This window comes from Lepidochelys kempii, chromosome 1 (assembly GCF_965140285.1).
Source record: "Lepidochelys kempii isolate rLepKem1 chromosome 1, rLepKem1.hap1, whole genome shotgun sequence".
Lineage (NCBI taxonomy): Eukaryota > Metazoa > Chordata > Testudines > Cheloniidae > Lepidochelys > Lepidochelys kempii.
The window spans coordinates 7,885,869-7,909,147 of NC_136380.1; the positions used below are offsets into that span (position 1 = coordinate 7,885,869).

General features: G+C 47.6%; 3 protein-coding genes across 4 annotated transcripts; 2 read left to right on the forward strand and 1 right to left on the reverse strand.

The window, feature by feature from the left end:
* Positions 1 to 6,456: 6,456 nt before the first annotated feature.
* LOC140898405 (olfactory receptor 52K1) lies at positions 6,457 to 8,407 on the forward strand. Of its 2 annotated transcripts, XM_073312296.1 has the most exons (2): positions 6,457 to 6,469; positions 7,485 to 8,407. In XM_073312296.1, exons 1-2 carry the CDS (start codon positions 6,457 to 6,459, stop codon positions 8,405 to 8,407), a joined length of 936 nt encoding a protein of 311 aa, XP_073168397.1. The 2 variants fall into 2 exon arrangements, with proteins under 2 accessions (XP_073168397.1, XP_073168334.1); XM_073312233.1 differs by lacking the exon at positions 6,457 to 6,469 and having other exon boundaries at positions 7,445 to 8,407.
* An 8,989-nt stretch (positions 8,408 to 17,396) lies between these two features.
* On the forward strand, positions 17,397 to 18,359 carry LOC140898519 (olfactory receptor 52K1). Its single transcript, XM_073312437.2, has one exon. The coding sequence runs from the start codon at positions 17,397 to 17,399 to the stop codon at positions 18,357 to 18,359; it is 963 nt and encodes a 320-aa protein (XP_073168538.2).
* Positions 18,360 to 21,662: 3,303 nt separating this feature from the next.
* LOC140898562 (olfactory receptor 52K1) lies at positions 21,663 to 22,625 on the reverse strand. The gene has a single exon (XM_073312570.1). The coding sequence runs from the start codon at positions 22,623 to 22,625 to the stop codon at positions 21,663 to 21,665; it is 963 nt and encodes a 320-aa protein (XP_073168671.1).
* Between the last annotated feature and the right edge of the window lie 654 nt (positions 22,626 to 23,279).

Here is a 23,279-nt window from a genome sequence, read left to right on the forward strand (position 1 = left end):
CTAGTAGACAAAGGCAGAATGAGAGCCAATGTCTGGGAACTGAGACTAGACAAATTTAGGCTAGAAACAAGGTGCACATTCACAGAGCAAGGTGAACTAATATTTGGAATAACTTAGCTAGGAATGTGGTTGGATCGCCATTACTTGAAGTCTTTAAAGCAAGACTTGATGCTTTCTCAGCAATACGCTCCAGCTCCAAGAATCATTATGGGCTAGATGCAGAACTCACCTGGTGAAATTTTGTGCCCTGTGTTATTCAGGAGGTCAGAGCAGGTGATCATAATAGTCCCTTCTTGCCTTAAAATCTATGACTCCATAATTATTTGATCACAATTTTTCTCAGTTAATGGCCTTCAATAAATACAGCCTGTAACAGCTTGCAATATTTTTTCCCTTTGTGAAAATAGTCTCTGCATCTCTGTTGATTTGGACTTTTTATACCATAAAATTTCTTCTCTCCAAAGTCTGTTTTGAATACATGTGACTTTTTTAAGAGCCTAAGGTGAGGGACCTTGTCAAAGGCTTTCTGAAAGTCCAAATACACTATAGCCACCCTTGTCCATATGTTTGTTGACCTCCTCAAAGAATTCTACTAGACTGGTGGGGGATGATTTCCCTTTACAAAAGCCCAGTTGATTCTTCCCCAACAAATCTTGTTAATCTATATGTCTGGTAATTCTGTTCTTTATGAACATTTTAACCTATTCATCTGGTTCTGAAGTTAGGCTGATTGGGGTGTAATTGCCAGGATCACCTCTGGAACCTCAGCATCGTTCTAGCAAGCTGCCAGTCATCTGTTACAGAGGCTCATTTAAGTGGTAGCCTAGACTCTAAGAATTTAGGAGTATACTTATCATTTGGCCAATTAGAGGTATAAAAGAAAGAATCAAAATCACTGTCTGCTGGTGTAAGGTCCTTCTCTTACTGTGACAGTCTGAGGCCCTGTTCTTAGGCTAAGGACTTTGGCTAAGCAACAGAGGCAGCCATAAGCTGGGAAGCGACAGGTCACATCCTCACATTCCAACCTAGTCACATTGAAATAAGGTGCTACTGGGCTGCTAGGAATACAAATCTGTCCTGATAATGCCTGTCACCTCCAGAGAAAGGGAAGTGCCTAGAAGATGTAAAAGGAAACTTAGTTTGATAGCATCCTGTCTGGTAAGATATCAAGGTTCCTTCCCCACTCTGAACTCTAGGGTACAGATGTGGGGACCTGCATGAAAACCTCCTAAGCTTACTTTTACCAGCTTAGGTTAAAACTGCCCCAAGGTACAAATTAATTTTATCCTTTGTCCTCGGAATATCCACTGCCACCACCAAACTTTATCTGGGTTCCTGAGAAAACGTAGTTTGGAAATGTCTTTCCCCCCAAAATCCTCCCAACCCTTGCACCCCACTTCCTGGGGAAGGTTTGGTAAAAACCCTCACCAATTTGCATAGGTGACCACAGACCCAAACCCTTGGATCTTAGAACAATGAAAAAGCATTCAATTTCCTTACAAAAAGACTTTTAATAGAAGTAAAAAGGAATCACCTCTGTAAAATCAGGATGATAGATACCTTACAGGGTAATTAGATTCAAAACATAGAGAATCCCTCTAGGCAAAACCTTAAGTTACAAAAAAGACACACAGAAAGGAATAGTCATTCTATTCAGCACAGCTATTTTCTCAGCCATTTAAAGAAATCATAATCTAACACATACCTAGATAGATTACTTACTAAATTCTAAGACTCCATTACTGTTTTGTCCCCAGCAAAAGCAACACACAGACAGACACAGCCCCTTTGTTTTTCTCCCTCCTCCCAGCTTTTGAAAGTATCTTGTCTCCTCATTGGTCATTTTGGTCAGGTACCAGTGAGGTTACCTTTAGCTTCTTAACCCTTTACAGGTGAAAGGATTTTTTTCCTCTGGACAGGAGGGATTTTAAAGGGGTTTACCCTTCCCTTTATATTTATGACATGCCCCCCAAATCTCAGCTAGGGTAAAACGCTGGCTGGGATTTCTTCCTGGAGCTCTAGGAAAAAACAGAGTTAATAAGACACATGCACCTCTAAATATACTATCAAGTATATGAAGACTAACAATATTTTCCACATCTCAAGGACGATTTTAACCAGTTGATTCTGGGAAACTTTCATGGGAGAGTGCATCAGCCACTTTGTTAGAAGTTCCTGAGATGTGTTGGATGTCAAAATCAAAATCTTGGAAAGCTAAACTCCACCGAAAAAGTTTTTTGTTATTTCCCATGGCGGTATGAAGCCACTGTAGCGCAGCATGGTCGGTTTGCAGGTGGAAACACCGTCCCCAAACATAGGGGCGTAACTTTTCCAGAGCGTAGACAATGGCATAACATTCTTTTTCACTGACAGACCAGTTGCTTTCCCTCTCAGACAGCTTCTTGCTGAGAAACACTACAGGGTGGAATTCTTGATCTGGTCCTTCCTGCTTTAAAACTGCTCCCACACCATGCTCGGACGCATCTGTGGTTACTAGGAACGGTTTGTCAAAGTCTGGGGCCCTTAGTACAGGGTCAGACATGAGTGTCGCTTTAAGCTGGTTAAAGGCCTTCTGACACTCTTCGGTCCACTGAATGGCATTTGGCTGTTTCTTTTTGGTTAGGTCTGTCAGTGGGGCAATGATTTGGCTGTATTGCGATACAAATCCTCTGTAATAACTGGCCAAGCCTAAGAAGGATTGAACCTGTTTCTTTGACCTTGGGACAGGCCACTTTTGGATAGCATCCACTTTGGCCTGTAGGAGGTTGATAGTTCCTTGACCCACCTGGTGTCCAAGGTAAGTCACTCTGTTTAGGCCTATTTGACACTTCTTAGCCTTAACAGTTAGTCCTGCCTCCCTTATGCGCTCAAGGACCTTTTGTAGATGTTCCAGGTGTTCTGCCCAGGAATCCGAAAATATGGCCACATTGTCAAGGTAGGCGACTGCATATTCTCCCTATCCCGCTAGGAGACCATCTACAAGTCTTTGGAAGGTGGCGGGTGCATTTCGCAGCCCGAAAGGGAGTACATTAAATTCATACAGCCCGAGATGTGTGGTGAAGGCTGACCTTTCCTTGGCGGATTCATCTAGCGGTACCTGCCAGTACCCCTTGGTTAAGTCCAAGGTAGAGATGAACTGGGCCCGTCCCAGTTTCTCTAATAGTTCATCTGTGCGTGGAATTGGATAGTTGTCTGGGCGAGTTACCGCATTTAGCTTACGGTAGTCCACGCAAAAACGTATTTCCCCATCTGGTTTGGGAACTAGAACCACTGGAGATGCCCATGCACTTTCAGAGGGGCGGATTACACCAATCTGTAACATATCCTGGATCTCCCGTTCTATAGCAGTTTTAGCTTGAGGAGACACCCGGTAAGGTTGGGCTCTAATTGGGTGAGCATTACCTGTGTCAATGGAGTGGTATGCCCGTTCAGTCAGTCCTGGGGTGGCTGAGAACGTCGGCGCGTAGCTAGTGCACAGCTCCTTGATCTGCTGTCACTGCATACGCCCAAGGGTCATGGAGAGGTTCACCTCTTCCACACCACCAGCACTTTTCCCTTCATAGTAGACACCTTCAGGCCACTCAGCGTCGTCTCCTCCCTGGGCTGTTAGCTGACAAACCTTTAATTCTCTGGAATAAAAGGACTTTAAAGAATTAATATGGTACACCTTATGCTTTCGGTTGGAGGTGGGGAATGCTACGAGATAATTTAGCTTCTTAACCCTTTATAGGTGAGAGGATTTTTTCCTCTGGCCAGGAGGGATTTTAAAGGGGTTTACCCTTCCCTTTATATTTATGACACAAGAACTCACTTATCAATAGCTGGGAAGTGAAATCCTCACTTCTGTTTTCTTTTGTCATTATAGTTCCCACTTTGCCATTGTTTGTCTGCATAATCTCTGTCTGGTTCTGTGATTGTTTCTGTCTGCTGTATAATTAATTTTGCTGGGTGTAAACTAATTAAGGTGGTGGGATATAATTGGTTAAATAATCATGTTACAATATGTTAGGATTGGTTAGTTAAATTTCAGGAAACTGATTGGTTAAGGTATAGCTAAGCAGAACTAAAGTTTTACTATATAGCCTGCAGTCAATCAGGAAGTGTGTGTGTGTGTGTGTGTGTGTGTGTGGGAAATGGGAACAGGGAATGGGGGTGGAGAAATAGGAATCATGTTTTGCTAAAGGGGGAAATGGGAACAGGGACACAGTTACGCCTCTGTGGTGTCAGAGCTGGGAAGGGGGACACTAAGGAAAGAAACTGGAATCATGTTTGCTGGAAGTTCACCCCAATAAACATTGAATTGTTTGCACTTTTGGACTTTGAGTATTGTTGCTCTCTATTCATGCAAGAAAGACCAGGGAAGTGCGTGAAGGAATAAGCCCCCTAACAAATCCCATCTGGTCCTGGTGACTTATTACTGTTTATCAGTTTCCTCCAAAACCTCTTCAACTACCCACACATCTGTCAGGGAAATTACACAGCACAGCACAGATTATCCAACAAGTTCTTGGAATGTATTGGAGACCATCTTTTATTTCAGAAGGTGAAGAAAGCTACTAGGGGGAAGGCTGTTCTAGATTTGATTTTGACAATTAGGGAAGAACTGGTTGAGAATTTGAAAGTGGAAGGCAACTTGGGTGAAAGTGATCATGAAATGGTAGAGTTCATGATTCTAAGGAATGGGTAGGAGGGAGAACAGCACAGTAAAGACAATGGATTTCAAGAAGGCAGACTTTAGCAAACTTGGTGAGTTGGTAGGTAAGATCCCATGGGAAGCAAGTCTAAGGGGAAAAACAACTGAAGACATTTGGCAGTTTTTCAAAGAGACATTATTAAGGGAACAAGAGCAAACTATCCCACTGCATAGGAAAGATAGAAAGTATGGCAAGAGACCACCCTGGCTTAACCAGGAGATCTTCAATGATCTAAAACTCAAAAAAGAGTCCTACAAAAAGTGGAAACTTGGTCAAATTACAAAGGATGAATATAAACAAATAACACGAGTATGTAGGGACAAAATTAGAAAAGCCAAGGCACAAAACGAGATCAAACTAGCTAGGGATATAAAAGGAAATAAGAAAATATTCTACAAATACCTTAGAAGCAAGAGGAAGACCAAGGACAGAGTAGGCCCGTTACTCAATGAGTTGGGAAAGAAACTTATTGAGTAATGTGACAGAAAACATGGAAATGGCAGAGATGCTTAATGACTTCTTTGTTTCTGTTTTTATCAAGAAGGTTGGTGGCAATTGGATGTCTAACATAGTGAATGCCAGTGAAAATGAGATAGGATCAGAGTCTAAAATAGGGAAAGAACAAGTCAAAAATTACTAAGACAAGTTAGATGTCTTCAAATCACCAGGGCCTGGTGAAATGCATCCTAGAATACTCAAGGAGCTGACTGAGGAGATATCTGAGCCATTAGCAATTATCTTTGAAAAGTTATGGAAGATGGGAGACAGTCCAGAAGACTGGAAAAGGGCAAATATAGTGCCCATCTATAAAAAGGGAAATAATTTCTGTTCCTGGAAAGCTAATGGAGCAAATAATTAATCAATCAATTTGCAAACACCTAAAAGATAATAAGGTGATAAATAATAGTCAGCATGTATTTGTCAAGAACAAATTGTGTCAAACCTTTGAGAGAGTAACAAGTCTTGTGGATGGGGGGAAGTGGCAGATGTGGTATATCTTTACTTTAGTAAGGCTTTTGATACTGTCTCACATGACCTTCTCAAAAACAAACTAGGGAAATACAAACTAGAAGGAGCTATTATAAGGTGTGTGGATAACTGGTTGGAAAATTATTCCCATAGAGTAGTTATCAGTGGTTCACAGTTATGCTGGAAGGGCATAATGAGTGGGGTCCCGCAGGGATCGGTTCTGGGTCTGGTTCTGTTCAATATCTTCATCAATGATTTCGATAATGGTACAGAAAGTACACTTTAAAAGTTTGTGGATGACACCAAGCTGGGAGGGGTTGCAAATGCTTTGGATGATAGGATTAAAATTCAAAATGATCTGGACAAACTGGAGAAATGGTCTGAAGTAAATAGGATGACATTCAATAAGAACAAATGCAAAGTACTCCCTTTAGGAAGGAACAATCAGTTGCACACATACAAAATGGGAAATGACTACCTAGGAAGGAATACTGCAGAAAGAGATCTGGGAGTCACAGTGGACCACAAGCTAAATATGAGTCAACAGTGTAATGTTGTTGCAAAAAAATCAAACGTCTTTCTGGGATGTATTAGCAGGAGTATTGTAAGCAAGACACGAGAAGTAATTCTTCCACTCTACTCTGCTCTGACTAGGCCTCAGCTTGAGTATTGTGTCCAGTTCTGGGTGCCACATTTCAGGAAGGATGTGGACAGATTGGAGAGAGTCCAGAGAAGATCATCAAAAATTATTAAAGGTCTAGAAAACGTGACCTATGAGGGAAGATTGAAAAAAATGGGTTTGTTTAGTCTGGAGAAGAGAAGACTGAGAAGGGACAAGATAACAGTTTTCAAGTACATAAAAGGTTGTTACAAGGTGGAAGGAGAAATTTATTCTTCTTAACATCTGAGGATAGGACAAGAAGCAATGGAGCTTCCAGCCCCGGGATGCCCAGTTCAGTTATCCCGGAACTCGGTGGGGAGTTCTCCCCCTGACTTCAATGGAAATGGGATCAGACTCATAGGCTCTTTGGATTTGTCTATGCAGCGAGTGGCAGTTAGATTCACAGCTCGGGTAGACAGATGCAGGCTTGTGCTTCTCGGGGTACCGTGCTAAGAATAGTTGTGTAGATGTTGAGACTTGGGCTCTGAAGCTGGTGGGCTGGAGCCCCAACTTCTGCTCCAGCATCTACACAGCTTGTTTTAGCGAGGTACCCCGAGTCTGTCGATCTGAGCTCTGAGACTTGTTGCCGTGGGCTGACACTTGCTGTGTAGATGTTCCCTTGGTCATCGCTGAGATCAAAATAGCACTAGTCATGCATGTTCTGCAATGAATTACGTACATGCAGGTTGAATACCCAGAGTGTGCTACTGAAGGTAACAGGTACATCTTGTTACATGAAGCTTAAAATGCCAGGTATTTCTAGGCTGAAAGCATGTGCCATGTGGCCAGATACATTAGGTACTTCAAGGCAGAATGCACACTAAACAATGAACATCTCCTAGCAGCAAGGTACACTAGATAGGATACTTGTAACCAAGTGGGGTTCATTAGTCATGACCTGTAATGACATTCTAAGAACGTTAAATGATTTTCCACAGTAGAATATAAGGGTTTGTATGATTAGTGTTATAGCAACATGACAGATGAACTCAATGAAAAGTCAGTCCACATCTTCCAGAGCTGAGACTGGCCCCTAGTATGTATTTAATTTACAGGGTCTGTTCATTCCATGTGTTATGTTTTATTGAAAGGAAATTCATTGATGTGAGACTGGCAAATGATGCCACAAGAAGATAATCTGTCAGGTTCCAATGGTACAGGCTCTGATCCATCAGTGTTCTTCCTGACGGGCATCCCGGGGCTGGAAGCTCTGCACCCCTGGATCTCCATCCCCTTCTGCTCAATGTTCACCGTGGCACTTCTAGGAAACTGCACCCTCTTGTATGTTATCAAGACAGAGCCCAACCTCCATCAGCCCATGTTCTATTTCCTCGCCATGCTGGCCATCATCGACTTGGTTTTATCCACAACCACCGTGCCGAAAATACTGAGCATCTTCTGGTTCAATTCCAGGGAGATCAGCTTTAATGCCTGCCTGGTGCAGATGTTTTTCATTCACTCATTCTCCATCATGGAGTCTGCTGTACTGCTGGCCATGGCCTTCGACAGGTACGTGGCCATCTGCAACCCCCTGAGATATGCCACCATCCTGACCAATTCAGTGATAGCAAAGATCGGGCTGGCAGCTTTGGCCCGGGCTGTTCTGCTAGTGGTCCCCCTCCCCTTCATCCTCAGGAGGTTGCCCTACTGCGGGTCCCACATCATCTCTCATTGCTACTGCGAGCACATGGCCATGGTGAAGCTGGCCTGTGCCGACACCAGGATCAATAATGTCTATGGGATCATGGTAGTTCTCTTCATTGCGGGGCTGGATCTGATGTTCATCTCCCTATCGTATGTCAACATCCTAAGGGCTGTGTTAAGCCTGGCATCCAAGAAAGAGCAGCTCAAGGCTTTCGGCACCTCTGGCTCCCACCTTTGCGCCATCTTAGTATTCTACATCCCTGTGGTCCTCTCCTCAACAATACACAGGTTCGGGCGCCATGTCGCCCCACACGTACACATCCTGCTGGCCAATTTCTACCTCCTCTTTCCTCCCATGATGAACCCCATCGTGTACGGTGTGAAAACCAAACAGATTCGTGACCGGGTGCTTCTCCTGTTCCAAGGGAAAAGCTTCTAGGCTGAGCAGGAGGGGGCTGCTGAGCAATCAGGAAGCAGAGGATGCAGGAGAGGTTTTCTGAGTAACTTAGACAGCATGGTTGTGGGGGTTTTGTGTATGCTGAGATGGGAACTTCACCTCCAACTCCTAGGGAGCCGTACACTGTCCCCTACACAAGCTTAGCGCTGCTGGCCGGAAGGTGATCTTGGCCTTGACCTTGTCCTCACTCAGCCCCATTTGTGGAGTGTGAAGGAGTGTGAAGAGGAGTGTGGAGGAGTGTGAGGGCTCCTTGCACCTTCTCTTGCTTTGCTGGAATCTGGCCTTTATTACTGACACACCCAGCCACAGCCACGGACGTCCATGCTGCAGGAACAAATGCTGTATCTGCCACTGAAGTTCAGTCAGCTCTGAGATGGAGCAACACACCCGGGACCATTTAGGCCCCAGAAGAAGTGCTGACTGCTGGGCTCTTCTGTCCCAAACGTGCCACCAGGGACGCTGCTGGGTGCCAACCTTTCTTTTTTTTTTTTTTTTTTTTGGAAATCTGGCCTTAGTTGTGGTGTCTGAACATTTGAGAGTCTGTCCCCAGTGGTTTAACCCGACCGCACAGCAGCACAATGCACCAGGTCGAGAGAGGGGGGACGAGGAAGGGTGGATCTGCCTCAAAGTGTACTTCGAACCTCCCGAAATCCTAACCAGAGCGATCTCAGGCACAAAGTATTTAAAGTTCACTTTCTGATACTGACAATAAATCAATGAAACACAGCATTGTCTCCATGTGCGTGCGTGTGTGTGTGTATAAAATACTCGTGAAAGAGTCTTGCTCTTCTTTGCTATCGCCCTTGTTCCTGTTGACTAATATATGTTGGATAGCATATAGATATACATCACGTTCATAATATGTATTATCTGCACCATGTATATACGAGTAGCATGCATTAACTACCAAAAACATTAAGCACAAATATTGTAACAAAAGAACTAGATAAGTTAAAAAAAGAACTAGATAAGTTCATGGAGGATAGGTACATCAGTGGCTATTAGCCAGGATGGGCAGGGATGTTGTCCCTAGCCTCTGTTTGCCAGAAGCTCAGATTGGGTGACAGGGGATGGATCACTTGATGATTCCCTGTTCTGTTCATTCCCTCTGGGGCACCTGGCACTGGCCACTGTCGGAAGACAGGATACTGGGCTAAATGGACCTTTGGTCTGACCCACTATGGCCATTCTTATGGTCTTAACAGTGATATAGCTGAAACTGACCTGTACCATGATCCTTTTCATTCACTTAGTATCCCGTAATACCTTGCATTTTCTTAACTAAGCATTTGTCACAAGTAGGTAGGAGACTTGTAAACATGTTGTCACTTGTAAAATCACATAAATAATAGCAGCCGAAATTTGTACCTGGTGGAGGGCACCATCAGTATAAGGTGAATGCGGTGTCGCTGAACGGGACAGCTCTTTGGAGACTGGTATCGTATCAAACCTTGTTCCTGGGCCATATTAATCAACCTCCCTGACATTGGGCTCTTGAGTATATTTCCTAACAAAATAATGAACCAAAGTGTGGTCAAACGATACAATTTATCGAGAAATCCAGATCGTTGGAATAACCACCCATAGATATCGCTGCAGAGATCCTATGGCCCATTTTCCCTGGAAAACCACTGACATCGCCCCGCCATGGCTCCCCACCCCCACCCATAGTGCCAGGGGGGCATGGGCGGAGTTTGGAGGATTATGGGGACAGCCCCCCAAACTGCGTACGTTGCTGGGGGGCATAATTTAAAGGTTCAGCCGCCCCCTCGGAACAGCTCGAGTCACAGCCCCCAAGCTGGGCAGGCCCCCTCCCAGCTGCAAGGCACCCGGCACCACCATGTACAACTGGGAAGTGGACAGTGATGAGGAGTCCTGTGCCAGGAGCTGGCCCCAGCCCCCATGCTGGTGGGGTGGTGTCCGGTGATGGCCCCCACCCAGGTCTGGAGGAGCCCAGCATCTCCGGCAGGTGGCAGAGGGCAAAGCAGAGCTGCCGGGGGTGGGCTCGGAGAAGGGGCCGGCCCCGAGAAGAGGTGGTTCCCAGGTGAGTGGAGGATTCATGGCTATTCCTGCTGCGAGCCACACCCCATGATCCATGGCTGTTGGGCCCGCTGGAGTATCAGCCCTGCTGCCCCCCAAGGACCGGGGCTGGGCTGTGTCACTCTGCTTCCACCTGGACACCTGTCTGACCCCCACATGGCTGTGCCTCGATTTCCCCCCCGCTGTGCCCTGATTCCCCGCCACCCACGCTGTGCCCCGATTTCCCTCCCCTGCTGTCCCCCGAATTCCCCACTGCCTGCTCTGCTCCTATTCCCCCCCCCGCCCGCTGTGCGCCAATTTCCACATACCCCAACCCCCCCCCAGGGACTGATCTCCCCCCCGCGCCCTGATTTCCCACCGCAGCCCCTGGCTCTGGGGACTGACGCCTGACATGTCCCGCTGTGCCGCAATTGGGCAGGGTCAGCGTCAACTCCTCCCAGCCCGGCTCTGCAGGTGGCAGGTGAATCCCAGGGGATGGGGACTGAGATGGGGGTGGGAATGCAGTGCGAGCGACAGGGAGGGGGGGGAAGACAGGTAGGGCAGGGGGTGGGGCCTCGGAGTAAGAGGCGTGGTAGGGGGAGGGGCCCCAGTGAAGAGGTGGGGTGGGGGCGGGGCCTCAGGGGAAGGGGCGGGACAGGGAGTTTGGATTTCAGGGGTTAGAAAGTTGCCAACCCCAGGCGATGGGCTCCAGGCGCACAGTGGGCTGCTGAGGGGCAGGGTGTTGGCGGGGACCGGCTGTGGGACCTGCCTGGTCCCGTCGCCCCCTCGCTGGCCCCGGTCCCCACTGAGGCGAGGGGCCGCGCACGCCCTGCCGTGCCCCTCCCCTGAGGGACGCGAGGCGGCCTGGGGAGGCCAGGCTGCGGGCTCAGCCCCTGGCCTGATTTCCCATTTGATCCGTCTCAGGGGACGACGGCTTGCCGGCCTGGTGGGCGAGGCGGGAGGGGGCACTATCAATCTGCACCCACTGGTAGTGGGGGGCACAATGTAAAGGTTCAGCCACCCACCAAACAAGTCGAGTCACGCCCTCCTCTCCCCCCACCCCATGCAGGTCCCTCGCCCTGCCGCACCCAGCTGGTACTCCTGGCTCTCCCCACGGGGTGCAGCTTCCAGTTCCCCTGGCCTCCCGGCTCACTTGACGGGCTCAGCTCTGGCCAGCTACCGCACAGGGAGGGGGCCCGGCGGTACCATGTGACCGAGCACGGGGCTGGTTCTGAGTCAGCAAGAAACCCACACGCAGGAGTGGGGCAGCCCCGACCCCACCCCCAGCTCATGGAGGCTGGGTGGTTTCCAGCCGTGGCTTCCAAGGCCCCCCCCCGACTGTGTACACCTGGCATTAGTCACCATGTGGCCATGGTTAAATCCCCTCCCCCTCCCCACGGGTCCCTATGGAAGACCTGAAGAAACACCAGGGCAAGTGCCCAGCCCCCACAGGCCAGCAGTGACCCCACAGCGGGCCCAGCACTGCAAACATGGGGTAGGCGTGGAATTTCTCCCCCAAGAGTGGCCCCGCTTTTTCTGCCTGGATCTGCCCCCCAAATATTGAAGTCAAACTATGCCTATACAGGGGGGCCCTTCTTCCTACCCAAAGAAGCTGCGCTTTTGTAGTTTTGCTGCTTATGTTCCACCCCAGAGCTGGCTGCATGTCTGCAATGCGTGAGTGGGTCTCTGTAGAATGAGGTTTGGGGGATTCTACTGGATAAAAGAGGCCATGTACACGTAAGATGTCATTACCCATCTCTTTCCCAAACCAGTGTTCAGCTGTCTTCATAGTCAACTCCAAGCAGAGCCCTAACACGCAGGGTGAAGTCCTGCACACTGTGTGTGCACTTTTCCACCTGCCCAATTTAGGTATGTAAATCCCTGGTACACACATCAGTTGTGGGGATTTGCACACTATTTTGTGGACACGTGCAATATGGACGACACATGCATGCACTCTGCTGAGGGTTTGGCCCACACTTTTTCACGTAGATGTCGATATGAACACCAGCCCAGCAGGAGAGACCTGGGTTAATCTACATTCACCATTTGCTGTGACCCTCTAGGCCCCAAAGCAAATGTGCCGCGATAATGACCCAAGTCTCTCAACTGCCACCGAGTAAAGTCACCAGGGTGTGTGTCATATGGAAATATAAATACTCTCCCCCAGTTGATCTCAGCTGAGTGCAGAGTCCTGCAGTTTGTGTGTGACTTCAGCATGTGCTGAGAGGGAAGAAGACGCAGCCAGGGTTCAGGTGAGCTGGGGCAGTTTATATTAAAGCTAATCAAGGAACTTTCTAAATAGGAGATTTTTAAAAGAAATGGAAAGCTTTGGGCCAAATCTACTGTCAGTCAAACTGGTGTAAAACTGGAATGATTCTGGATTTACGCCCGCATAAGTGAGAGTAGAGTGAGGTTGGTCATTTAGAAGGGAACTATTTAATTCCATCAAAAAAACAAACAACCAAAAAAAGTTCAGGAAGAAACAAGTGAGTATTCCAAAATATCAGGGATGTTCAGGTTACACACAGAGCCATAGTTCTCTCCCCTGGTACAATTGTACTGTGAGAGACTCTTTATTGGGAGATTTCAGACTGGGGGACATATGTTTTGACAGAGAGACAAGGAATGATTAGGACAGGGCTGTCCCCTAAAACGAGTTCAGTCACTTGCTAAACTGGGCTCACTTGAACAACGTGCACATTACATTACAATGTGCATTACAACTAAATGTGAGGTTCTACATCGAGGAACCAAGACCACAGATCACACTTACAGGATGGGGGACTTTTGTTTTAGAAAGCACTGACTCAAAAAAGAACTCGGAGTCATGATGTGTAACCAGCTGTACATGAGGTCCCAGTGCAATGTGGTGATGGAGAGAACAAATTCCCTCCTTGAAGGCATAAGCAGGGGAATATGGAGCAGAAATAAAGAGGTGTGCGGCTTGGAGAGACCATCACTGGACACTCTTTCTAGGTCCGGTGCCCACACTTCAAAAAGGTTGTGGACAGATTGAAAAGGGTTCAGAAAAGAGCTACAAGAATGATTTCAGATCTGGAGAACGTGGCTTAACTGCCAGAGACAGAACAAGCTCAATCTATTCAGTTTATCTGAGAGAAGGTTAAGAGGTGACTTGATCACAGTCTTTAAGTCCATAGATGGGAAGAGCTTTCTGACTGTAGAAGGTTCTTTAATCTAGCAGACAAAGGCAGAATGAGATCCAATGCCTGGGAGCTGAGACTAGACAAACTGAGACGAGAAACGGTCTAGCTCCAAGGGACATTATGGGTTTGAGGCAGAACTCACGTGGTGAAATTCTGTGTCCTGTGTTATTCAGGAGGCCAGAGCAGGTGATCAGAATGGTCTCTTCTTGCCTTAAAACCTATGACTCCATAATAATTTGATCAGAATTTATTCTCAGTTAATGAAATAAGTAATATTTTTTCTACAACCTTAGATAAATATGGGCTGTAGCAGCTTGTAATATTTTTTCCCTTTGTGAAAATAGTCTCTGCATCTCTGTTCATTTGGATTTTTATAGCATAAGATTTCTTCTCTCCAAAGTCGGTTTTGAATACGTGTGTGCCGCAGCTATGCACCACACTACAACCCTCCTGCTGCAATATAAATAGGCCGAAAGGGATTCATCTGAGTCCCTTTGCTTCTGGAACCGACGGCCTGTCCACATTCACGGCAGCATGTGGAGAGCCGACGCTGCGTGCCCGGCTAGCATGGGGGTAAAGAGCCGTGTCGATGGAGAGTCACTGCTGAGGCACGTAGAGAACAGGTCTGGCGGAACCCTAAGCTCTACACCCTGCACAGTTCTCCACACACCCAAGCCGTGCTCCCATACCCACCACTGAGTGTCCCGCTGCCTCCCTGCTGCCGGAGCCTCTCCCCGTTGCAGTGAAAGGCTCCAGGAGTGGGGAAAGGCTCTGGCAGTGAGGAGCCTTTCCCTGCTGCCTGCCCATTGCCAGAGCCCTTCCCTGCCATGGGTAGCTACACACCTGCTTGTCAATGGGGTGTGTAACTACACATACCTCACATGCCGAGGGCAGACAAAGCTTCAGGAAGACATTACGTAAGTCATATTTTCTTGGTGTGCCATTTCTAGTTTTCCCCAAACCAGAAACAGCATAAGCGTAGCCTCACAGTCCTGCAGTATTTCAGCGGAGGGCGGGGGGTGTTTCATAGGCCTGGAAATAGGGAGTTTTCGCTGTAAAACTGACCAGTTGTGAAGCCTCTGACAAGTATCATACAACATAAGAATGGTCATACTGGGTGAGACAAATGCTCCAACTAGCCCAGTATCCTGTCTTCCAACAGTGGCTAGTACCAGATGCTTCAGAGGCAATGAACAGAACAGGACGATTATTGTCCCAGTCCCAGGTTCTGGCAATTAGAGACTTAGGACACCCAGATCATCAAGTTGCATCCCTGACCATCTGGACTGATAGCCATTGATGGACCAATCCTCCAGGAACTTATCTAATTCTTTTTTTAACCCAATTAGACATTTGGCCTTTGCAGCATCCCCTGGCAACAAGTTCCCCAGGCTCACTGTGTGTTGTGTGAAGAAATTCTTCCTCCTGTTTGTTTTAAACCTGCTGCCTATTAATTTAATTCGGTGACCCCTGCTTCTTTTATTATGGGAAGGAGTAAATAACACTTCCCTGCTCACTTTCTCCACACCAGTCATTATTTTATAGATCTCTATCATATACCCCTTAGTCATCTTTTCCCTTCTCTTTGTCTTTTCCAATTCTAATATATCTTTTTTGAGATGTGGTGACCTAAACTGCATGTAGTATTCAAGATGTGGCATACCATGGATTTATACAGTGGCATTAGGATATTTTCTGTTTTATTATCTATCACTTTCCTAATGATTCCCTGGTTTCAGTGTAGCAGCCATGTTAGTCTGTATTTGCAAAAAGAAAAGGAGTACTTATGGCACCTTAGAGACTAGCAAATTTATTTGAGCATAAGCTTTTGTGACCTAAAGCTTCCGATGAAGTGAGCTGTAGCTCACGAAAGCTCATGCTCAAATAAATTGTTTGTCTCTAAGGTGCCACAAGTACTCATTTTCTTTCTAATGATTCCCAACATTCTGTTCGCTTTTTTGACTGCCGCTGCACATGGAGTGGATGTTTTCAGAGAACTATCCACAGTGACGCCAAGATCTCTTTCTTGAGTGGTAACAGCTAATTTAGACCCCATCATTTTATATGTATAGTTGGGATGATGTTTTCCAATGTACATCACTTTCCATTTATCAACACTGAATTTCATCTGCTGTTTTGTTGCCCAGTCACCCAGTTTTGTGAGTTCCCTTTGTAACTCTTCACAGTCTTCTTTGGATTTACCTGTCTTGAGTAATTTTGTATAAAATCTGCAAATGTCACTACCTCACTGTTTACCCCCTTTTCCAGATCATTTATGGCTATGTTGAACAGCACTGGTCCCATTACAGACCCCTGGGGGACTTTGCTATTTACCTCTCTTCAGTCTGAAAACTGACCATTTATTCCTACCTTTTGTTTCCTGTCTTTTAACCAGCTACTGACCCATGAGAGAACCTTCCATCTTATGCCTTGACAACTCACTTTGCTTAAGAGCCTTTAAGGAGGAAACTTGTCAAAAGCTTTATGAAAGTCCAAGTACACTATAGCCACTGGATCACCCTTGTCCACACATTTGCTGACCTCCTCAAAGAATTCTATTGGTGAGGGCTGATTTCCCTTTACAAAATCCAGGCTGGCTCTTCCCCAACAAATCTTGTTCATCTATGTGTCCGGTAATTCTGTTCTTTACTATCATTTTAACCAATTCGCCTGGTTCTGAAGTTAGGCTCACTGGGCTGTAATTACAAGGATTGCCTCTGGAACCTTCTTTAAAAATTGGCATCACATTAGCTATCCTCTAGTCATCTGGTACAGAGGCTGATTTAAGTAATAGGTCACTTACCACAGTTAGTAGTTCTGCAATTTGATATTTGAGTTCCTTCAGAACTCTTCGGTGAATCCCATCTGGTCCTGGTGACTTATTACTGTTTAATTTATCAGTTTGTTCCAAAACCATCTCTACTGACACCTGGGACAGTTCCTCAGATTTGTCCCCTAAGAAGAACGGCTCAGTTATCGCAGAAGTTGGTGGGGAGTTCTTCCCCTGATTTCAATGGGAGTGGGATCAGACTCATAGGCTCTTTGGGTTTGTCTATGCAGTGAGCGGCAGTTAGCCTCACAGCTGGTGTCAACAGATGTAGGCTCGTGCTTCTCGGGGCACCGCGCTAAGAATAGCTGTGTAGATGTTGAGACTCGGGCTCTGAAGCTGGTGGGGTGGAGCCCGAACACGAGCTACAGTATCTACACAGATTGTTTTAGCGAGGTACCCCGAGCCTGTCGATCTGAGCTCTGAGACTTGCTGCCGCGGGCTGACACTTGCTGTAGATGTACCCTTGGTCATCAATGAGATCAAAATAGCACTGCTCATGCATGTTCCATAATGAACTACATACATCCAGGCTGAATACCCAGAGTGTGCTGCTGAAGGTACCAGGTACATCTTGTTACATGAAGCTTAATATGCCAGGTATTTCTGAGAGAGTGTGCCGTGCGGCCAGATATACTAGGTACTTCACGGCAGAATGCACACTAAACAATGCGCATCTCCTAGCAGCAAGGTACACCAGGTAGGATACTTGTAATCAAGTGGGGTTCATTAGTCATTACTTGTAATGACATTCTAAAAACTCTAAATGATTTTGCACAGAAAAATATCAGGGTTTGTATGATTAGTGTTGTTGCAACATGACTGATGAACTCAACAAAAGGTCAGTCCACTTCCTCCAGAACTGAGACTGACCCCTAGTATGTATTTAATTTACAGGGTCTGTTCATTCCATGTATTATGTTTTATTGAAAGGAAAGACATGTGAGACTTGCAAATGATGCCACAACAAGACAACCTGTCAGGTTCCAACGGCACAGGCTCTGATCCATCAGTGTTCTTCCTGACGGGCATCCCGAGGCTGGAAGCTCTGCACCTCTGGATCTCCATCCCCTTCTCCTCAGTGTTCACCATGATCCTTCTAGGAAACTGCACCCTCTTGTATGTTATCAAGACAGAGCCCTCCTTACACAAGCCCATGTTCTATTTCCTCGCCATGCTGACCGTCATCAACCTGGTTTTATCTACAACCACCGTGCCGAAAATACTGAGCATCTTCTGGTTTAATTCCAGGGAGATCAGCTTTAATGCCTGCCTGGTGCAGATGTTTTTCATTCATTCAATGTCCATGATGGAGTCTGCTCTGCTGCTGGCCATGGCCTTCGACAGGTACGTGGCCATCTGCAACCCCTTGAGATATGCCACCATCCTGACCAATTCAATGATAGCGAAGATCGGGTTGGCGGCTTTGGCCCGGGCTGTTCTGTTCATGGTCCCTCTGCCCTTTCTCGTCAGGAGGCTGCCATTCTGCCAGTCCCATGTCATCTCCCATTGCTGCTGCGATCACATGGCTGTGGCAAAGCTGGCTTGTGCCAGCACTATGATCAATAACATCTATGGGATCATCGTAGCTCTCTTCATTGTGGGGCTGGATCTGCTGTTCATCGTCCTGTCATACATCAAGATCCTAAGGACTGTCTTAAGCCTGGCATCCAAGGAAGAGCAGCTCAAGGCTTTCGGTACCTGTGTTTCCCACCTTTGCGCCATCTTAGTGGTCTATGTACCAGGGGTTCTCTCTTCAGTAACTCATAGGTTCAGCCACCAAATCGCCCCGTACGTACACGTCCTGATGGGCACTTTCTACCTCCTCTTTCCTCCCATGATGAACCCCATCGTGTACGGTGTGAAAACCAAACAGATTCGTGACCGGGTGCTTCTCCTGTTTCGAAGGAAAAGCTTCTAGCCTGCACCTTGTGTGGAGTCTAGTGCTGGGAAACGCATCAGCAAGTGCCCCACCCCCCTAATGCACAGGGATCATTAGTGCTGATGTATCTTTCTGCAGCATCTTGCATCTTGAACAATTTTAAAGCTCTTCACAAACCATGGCGTGAAAGGTCTGTACATGCTGGTGTGGGAACGATGTCACCTTTGCATGGGGTGCAGCATATAGTCCCCGTGCTCTGCCTGAGGTGGTCACCATAGAAGTTACACTTGGCTGTGCTCCTGCCTCGTTTGTCCATCACTAGCAAGAGGGCCAGGCCTGCTCACTCCTTGCCTGTAGGGAGGTTAAGTGTCTTACCTAATCTCACCCAGCAGCCCAATGACCCAACTAGGAAATGATCCTAGGTTTCTGGTATCCCAGTGCAGTGCTCTATCCACTAAGCCCTGCTGTCTCCACGACAATGATATTTTTTCAATTTTAATAAGCTGATTTCCTGGCTTGTAATGCATGTGACATGGGGTTTCTCTCATAGCCAGTTCCCTACCCTATTATCTTTCAATCTAACTGAGAAGTCTTGAACTTCAATACAGTTCAGCACCTGAGTTTTGGCTGAAATAAGGCCCAGCCCAATTCTTATGAAATCAGTGACCTGAAGAAGAACTCTTCAAACACAGCTCAGATCTCATATTACTTTGGCCCTGTACACCCAGCTTTCTCATCCAGGGGTGGCCAACCTGCACCTGAGAAGGAGCCAGAATTGACCAGCGCCCATTGCCAAAGAGCCACAGTAACACGTCAGCAGCCCCCCGTCAGCTCCCCCACCTGCCTGCCAGCAGCCCTGCTGATCAGCACCGCCCCCTCCTTCCCCAGCCTCCTGCGGCGTGCAGGAGACTCTAGGCGGGAAGGGGTGGAGTGAGGGCACGGCAGGCTCAGGGGACCTGGCAACAGCCCTGTCACCACCTGGCAGCCCTGCCGCAGACACCCCCCAGTAACCGGGTGCACCCCACAGTCACCCCCTGCCCGAGAATCAAGGAAAGGACACAGGGGCCACCAGTGCTGGGCAGAGGGACTGGGCCCAGCTGTTACCTATGTTGGTCCAGATCATGGCATTGTCCAGGTGGAAGCAGAGTGACACAGTCCAGCCCCAGTACCTGGGGGGCAGCAGGGCTGTTACTCCAGGGGGCCCAACAGCCATGGATCATGGGGTGTGGCTCGCAGCAGGAACAGCCATAAATCCTCCAGCCACCTGGGAACCACCTTGTCTCGGGGCCGGCCCCTTCTCCTCGCCCACCCCCGGCAGCTCCGCTTTGCCCTCTGCCACCCACCAGAGATCCTGGGCTCCTCCAGACCTGGGTGGGGGCCATCGCCAGACACCACCCCACCAGCATGGGGGCTGGGGCCGGCGCCTGGCACAGGACTCCTCATCGCTGTCCACTTCCCAGTTGTACATGGCAGTGCTGGGTGCCTTGCAACTGGGAGGGGGCCTGCCCAGCTTGTGGGCTGTGACTCGAGCTGTTTGTGGGGGGTGGCTAAACCTTTAAATTGTTCCCCCCATTAGTAGCCTATGCAGTTTGGGCGCCAGCACCCCCCATATTCCTTGAAACTCGACCCATGCCCCCCTGGCGCTGTGGGGAAAGGGTCTCAGGCAGGGGTGAGGAGCCACGGCGGAGCTATGTCATGGAGGCTGAGGGACCATTTCTCTTTATGCTACCCCAGAGACTGCCATTTTCCAGGGAAAATGGGCCACAGGATCTCTGCAGTGATGTCTATGGGAGGTTATTCCAACTATCTGGAATTGTTGATAAATTGTATTGTTTGACCACGCTTTGATTCATTATTTTCATATGAAATATACTCAAGATCCCAAATAACCAGTGTCAGTCAGGTTTATTAATATGGAGCAAGAAAAAGATTTGATACGATACCAGTCTCCAAAAAGCCGTCCAGTATGCTCCCCCCAGGTACAAATTTCAGCTGCTATTATTTATATGATTTTACAAGTTACACATGTTGACAAGTTTCCTATCTGCTTGTGCCAATCCTTAGTTAAGTAAATGCAAGGTATTTGGGGATACTAAGGATAAGTGAATGAACAGGATCATGGTATAGGCCGTTTCAGCAATATCACTGTTAAGACCATAAGAACGGCCATAGTGGGTCAGACCAAAGGTCCATCTAGCCCAGTGTCCTGTCTGCCGACAGTGGCCAAAGCCAGGTGCCTCAGAGGGAATGAACAGAACAGGGAATCATCAAGTGATTGCCGCCCATTCCCAGCTTCTGGCAAACAGAGGCTAGGGACACCATCCCTGCCCATCCTGGCTAATAGCCACTGATGGACCTGTCCTCTATGAACTTATCTAGTTCTTTTTTGAACTTATCTAGTTCTTTTGTTACAATATTTGTGGTTAATGTTACTGGTAGTTAATGCATGCTACTCATATATATATGGTGCAGATAATACATATTATGAACGTGATGTATATCTATATGCTATCCAGCATATATTAGTCAACAGGAACAAGGGTGATAACAAAGTAGAGCAAGACTTTTTCATGAGTATTTTATACACACACACACACACAGACAATACTCTGTTTCATTGATTTATTGTCAGTATCAGAAAGTGAACTTTAATATTTTGTGCCTGAGATCGCTCTGGTTAGGATTTGGGGAGGTTCGAAGTGCACTTTGAGGCAGAGCCACCCTTCCTCGTCCCCCCTTTCTCATCCTGGTGCATTGTGCTGCGGTGCGGTAGGGTTAAACCACTGGGGAAAGAGTATCAAATGTTCAGACACCACAACTAAGGCCAGATTTCCAACAAAAAAAAAAAAAAGGTTGGCACCCAGCAGCATCCCTGGTGGCATGTTTGGGACAGAAGAGCCCAGCACTCAGCACTTCTTCTGGGGCCCAAATGGCCCCGGATGTGTTTCTCCGTCTCAGAGCTGACTGAACTTCAGCGGCAGATACAGCATTTGTTCCTGCAGCATGGACGTCCTTGGCTGTGGCTCGGTGTGTCACTAATAAAGGCAAGATTCCAGCAAAGCAAGAGAAGGTGCAAGGAGCCTTCACACTCCTCTTCACACTCCACAAACGGGGCAGAGTGAGGACAAGGTGAAGGCCAAGATCACCTTCCGGCCAGCAGCGCTAAGCTCGTGTAGGGGACAGTATATGGCTCCCTAGGAGTCAGAGGTGGAGTTCCCATCCCAGAGTCCCATACACAGAGCCCCCACAACCATGCAGTCTAAGTTACTCAGAAAACCTCTCCTGCATCCTCTGCTTCCTGATTGCTCAGCAGCCCCCTAACTCCCCCCCTCCCTGCTCAGCCTAGAAGCTTTTCCCTCGGAACAGGAGAAGCACCCAGTCACAAATCTGTTTGGTTTTCACACCATACACGATGGGGTTCATCATGGGAGGAAAGAGGAGGTAGAAATTAGCCAGCAGGATGTGTACGTGTGGGGCGAAATGGCGCCTGAACCTGTGTATTGTTGAGGAGAGGACCACAGGGATGTAGAATACTAAGATGGCGCAAAGGTGGGAGCCACAGGTGCCGAAAGCCTTGAGCTGCTCTTCCTTGGATGCCAGGCTTAAGACAGCCCTTAGGATGTTGACATACGATAGGGAGATGAACAACAGATCCAGCCCCACAATAAAGAGAACTACCATGATCCCATAGACATTATTGACCCTGGTGTCAGCACAGGCCAGCTTCACCATGGCCATGTGCTCACAGTAGCAATGAGAGATGACATGGGACCCACAGTAGGGCAGCCTCCTGACGAGGAAGGGGAAGGGGACCACTAGCAGAACAGCCCGGGCCAAAGCTGCCAGCCCGATCTTTGCTATCACTGAATTGGTCAGGATGGTGGCATACCTCAGGGGGATGCAGATGGCCATGTACCTGTCGAAGGCCATGGCCAGCAGCAAAGTAGACTCCAGGGTGGAGAACGAGTGAAGGAAAAACATCTGCACCAGGCAGGCATTAAAGCTGATCTCCCTGGAATTAAACCAGAAGATGCTCAGTATTTTCGGCATGGTGGTTGTGGATAAACCCAGGTCGATGATGGCCAGCATGGCGAGGAAATAGAACATGGGCTGATGGAGGGAGGGCTCTGTCTTGATAACATACAAGAGAGTGAAGTTTCCTAGAAGGGCCACGGTGAACATTGAGCAGAAGGGGATGGAGATCCAGGGGTGCAGAGCTTCCAGTCCTGGGATGCCTGTCAGGAAGAACACTGATGGATCAGAGCCTGTGCCGTTAGGAGCTGACAGGTTGCCCTGCAGGAGCATCCTCTGTAAGTTTCACAACAACGTCTGTCCTGTTAATAAAACATATCAGATGGGATGAACAGATACTGTACACGTATGAGATGCCACACTCCACTCTGGCTCATGGGGTGCAACTCCTTTGGGAATGGATGACAAGGTCTGGAGCTGATAGAAACATTGCTTGGGTGGTAAATATCGAGGAGCTCAGATTAACGAAAACCTGGATCCAGGGGTGTAAGGACAAAGTGATAAGATATCAGCTACTGCAGGGCTCTTGAACCTGGCAGGCAAAGGTAAAACAAGTGCTAGTGGCTGGAAGTTGAAGCCTTCAGAGTGCAAACTGTGAATAAGATGCAACTGTGCTACTGGAACTAAGATGGAATTAACCAGTTCAAGAGAACCGTCACAGGCTTAGTAACTTCCCCGGGGCTCAGGGTCTTTCAATAAAGATTGGATGTTCTCAGAGAGATGTTCCAGCTCAAGCACAAGTTACTGAGCTGCATGCAGGAATCATTGGGTGGATTCTTTGGCCTGTGACATGCAGGAGGTCAGGCTTGATGGCCATAATGGACCCTTCTTGCCTTAGAAATCTGCCACTCTATTATGTCAGCATCCACTTCTGTCACATCTGGAGTTGGCGCTACACATCAGATCTGTGACACCAACCCTTTTCTT

Bases quoted from the DNA above. Each gene is read 5' to 3' on its own strand.
- LOC140898405 (XM_073312233.1), top strand. From the start codon at position 7,445: ATGCCACAAGAAGATAATCTGTCAGGTTCCAATGGTACAGGCTCTGAT.
- LOC140898519 (XM_073312437.2), top strand. From the start codon at position 17,397: ATGCCACAACAAGACAACCTGTCAGGTTCCAACGGCACAGGCTCTGAT.
- LOC140898562 (XM_073312570.1), bottom strand. From the start codon at position 22,625: ATGCTCCTGCAGGGCAACCTGTCAGCTCCTAACGGCACAGGCTCTGAT.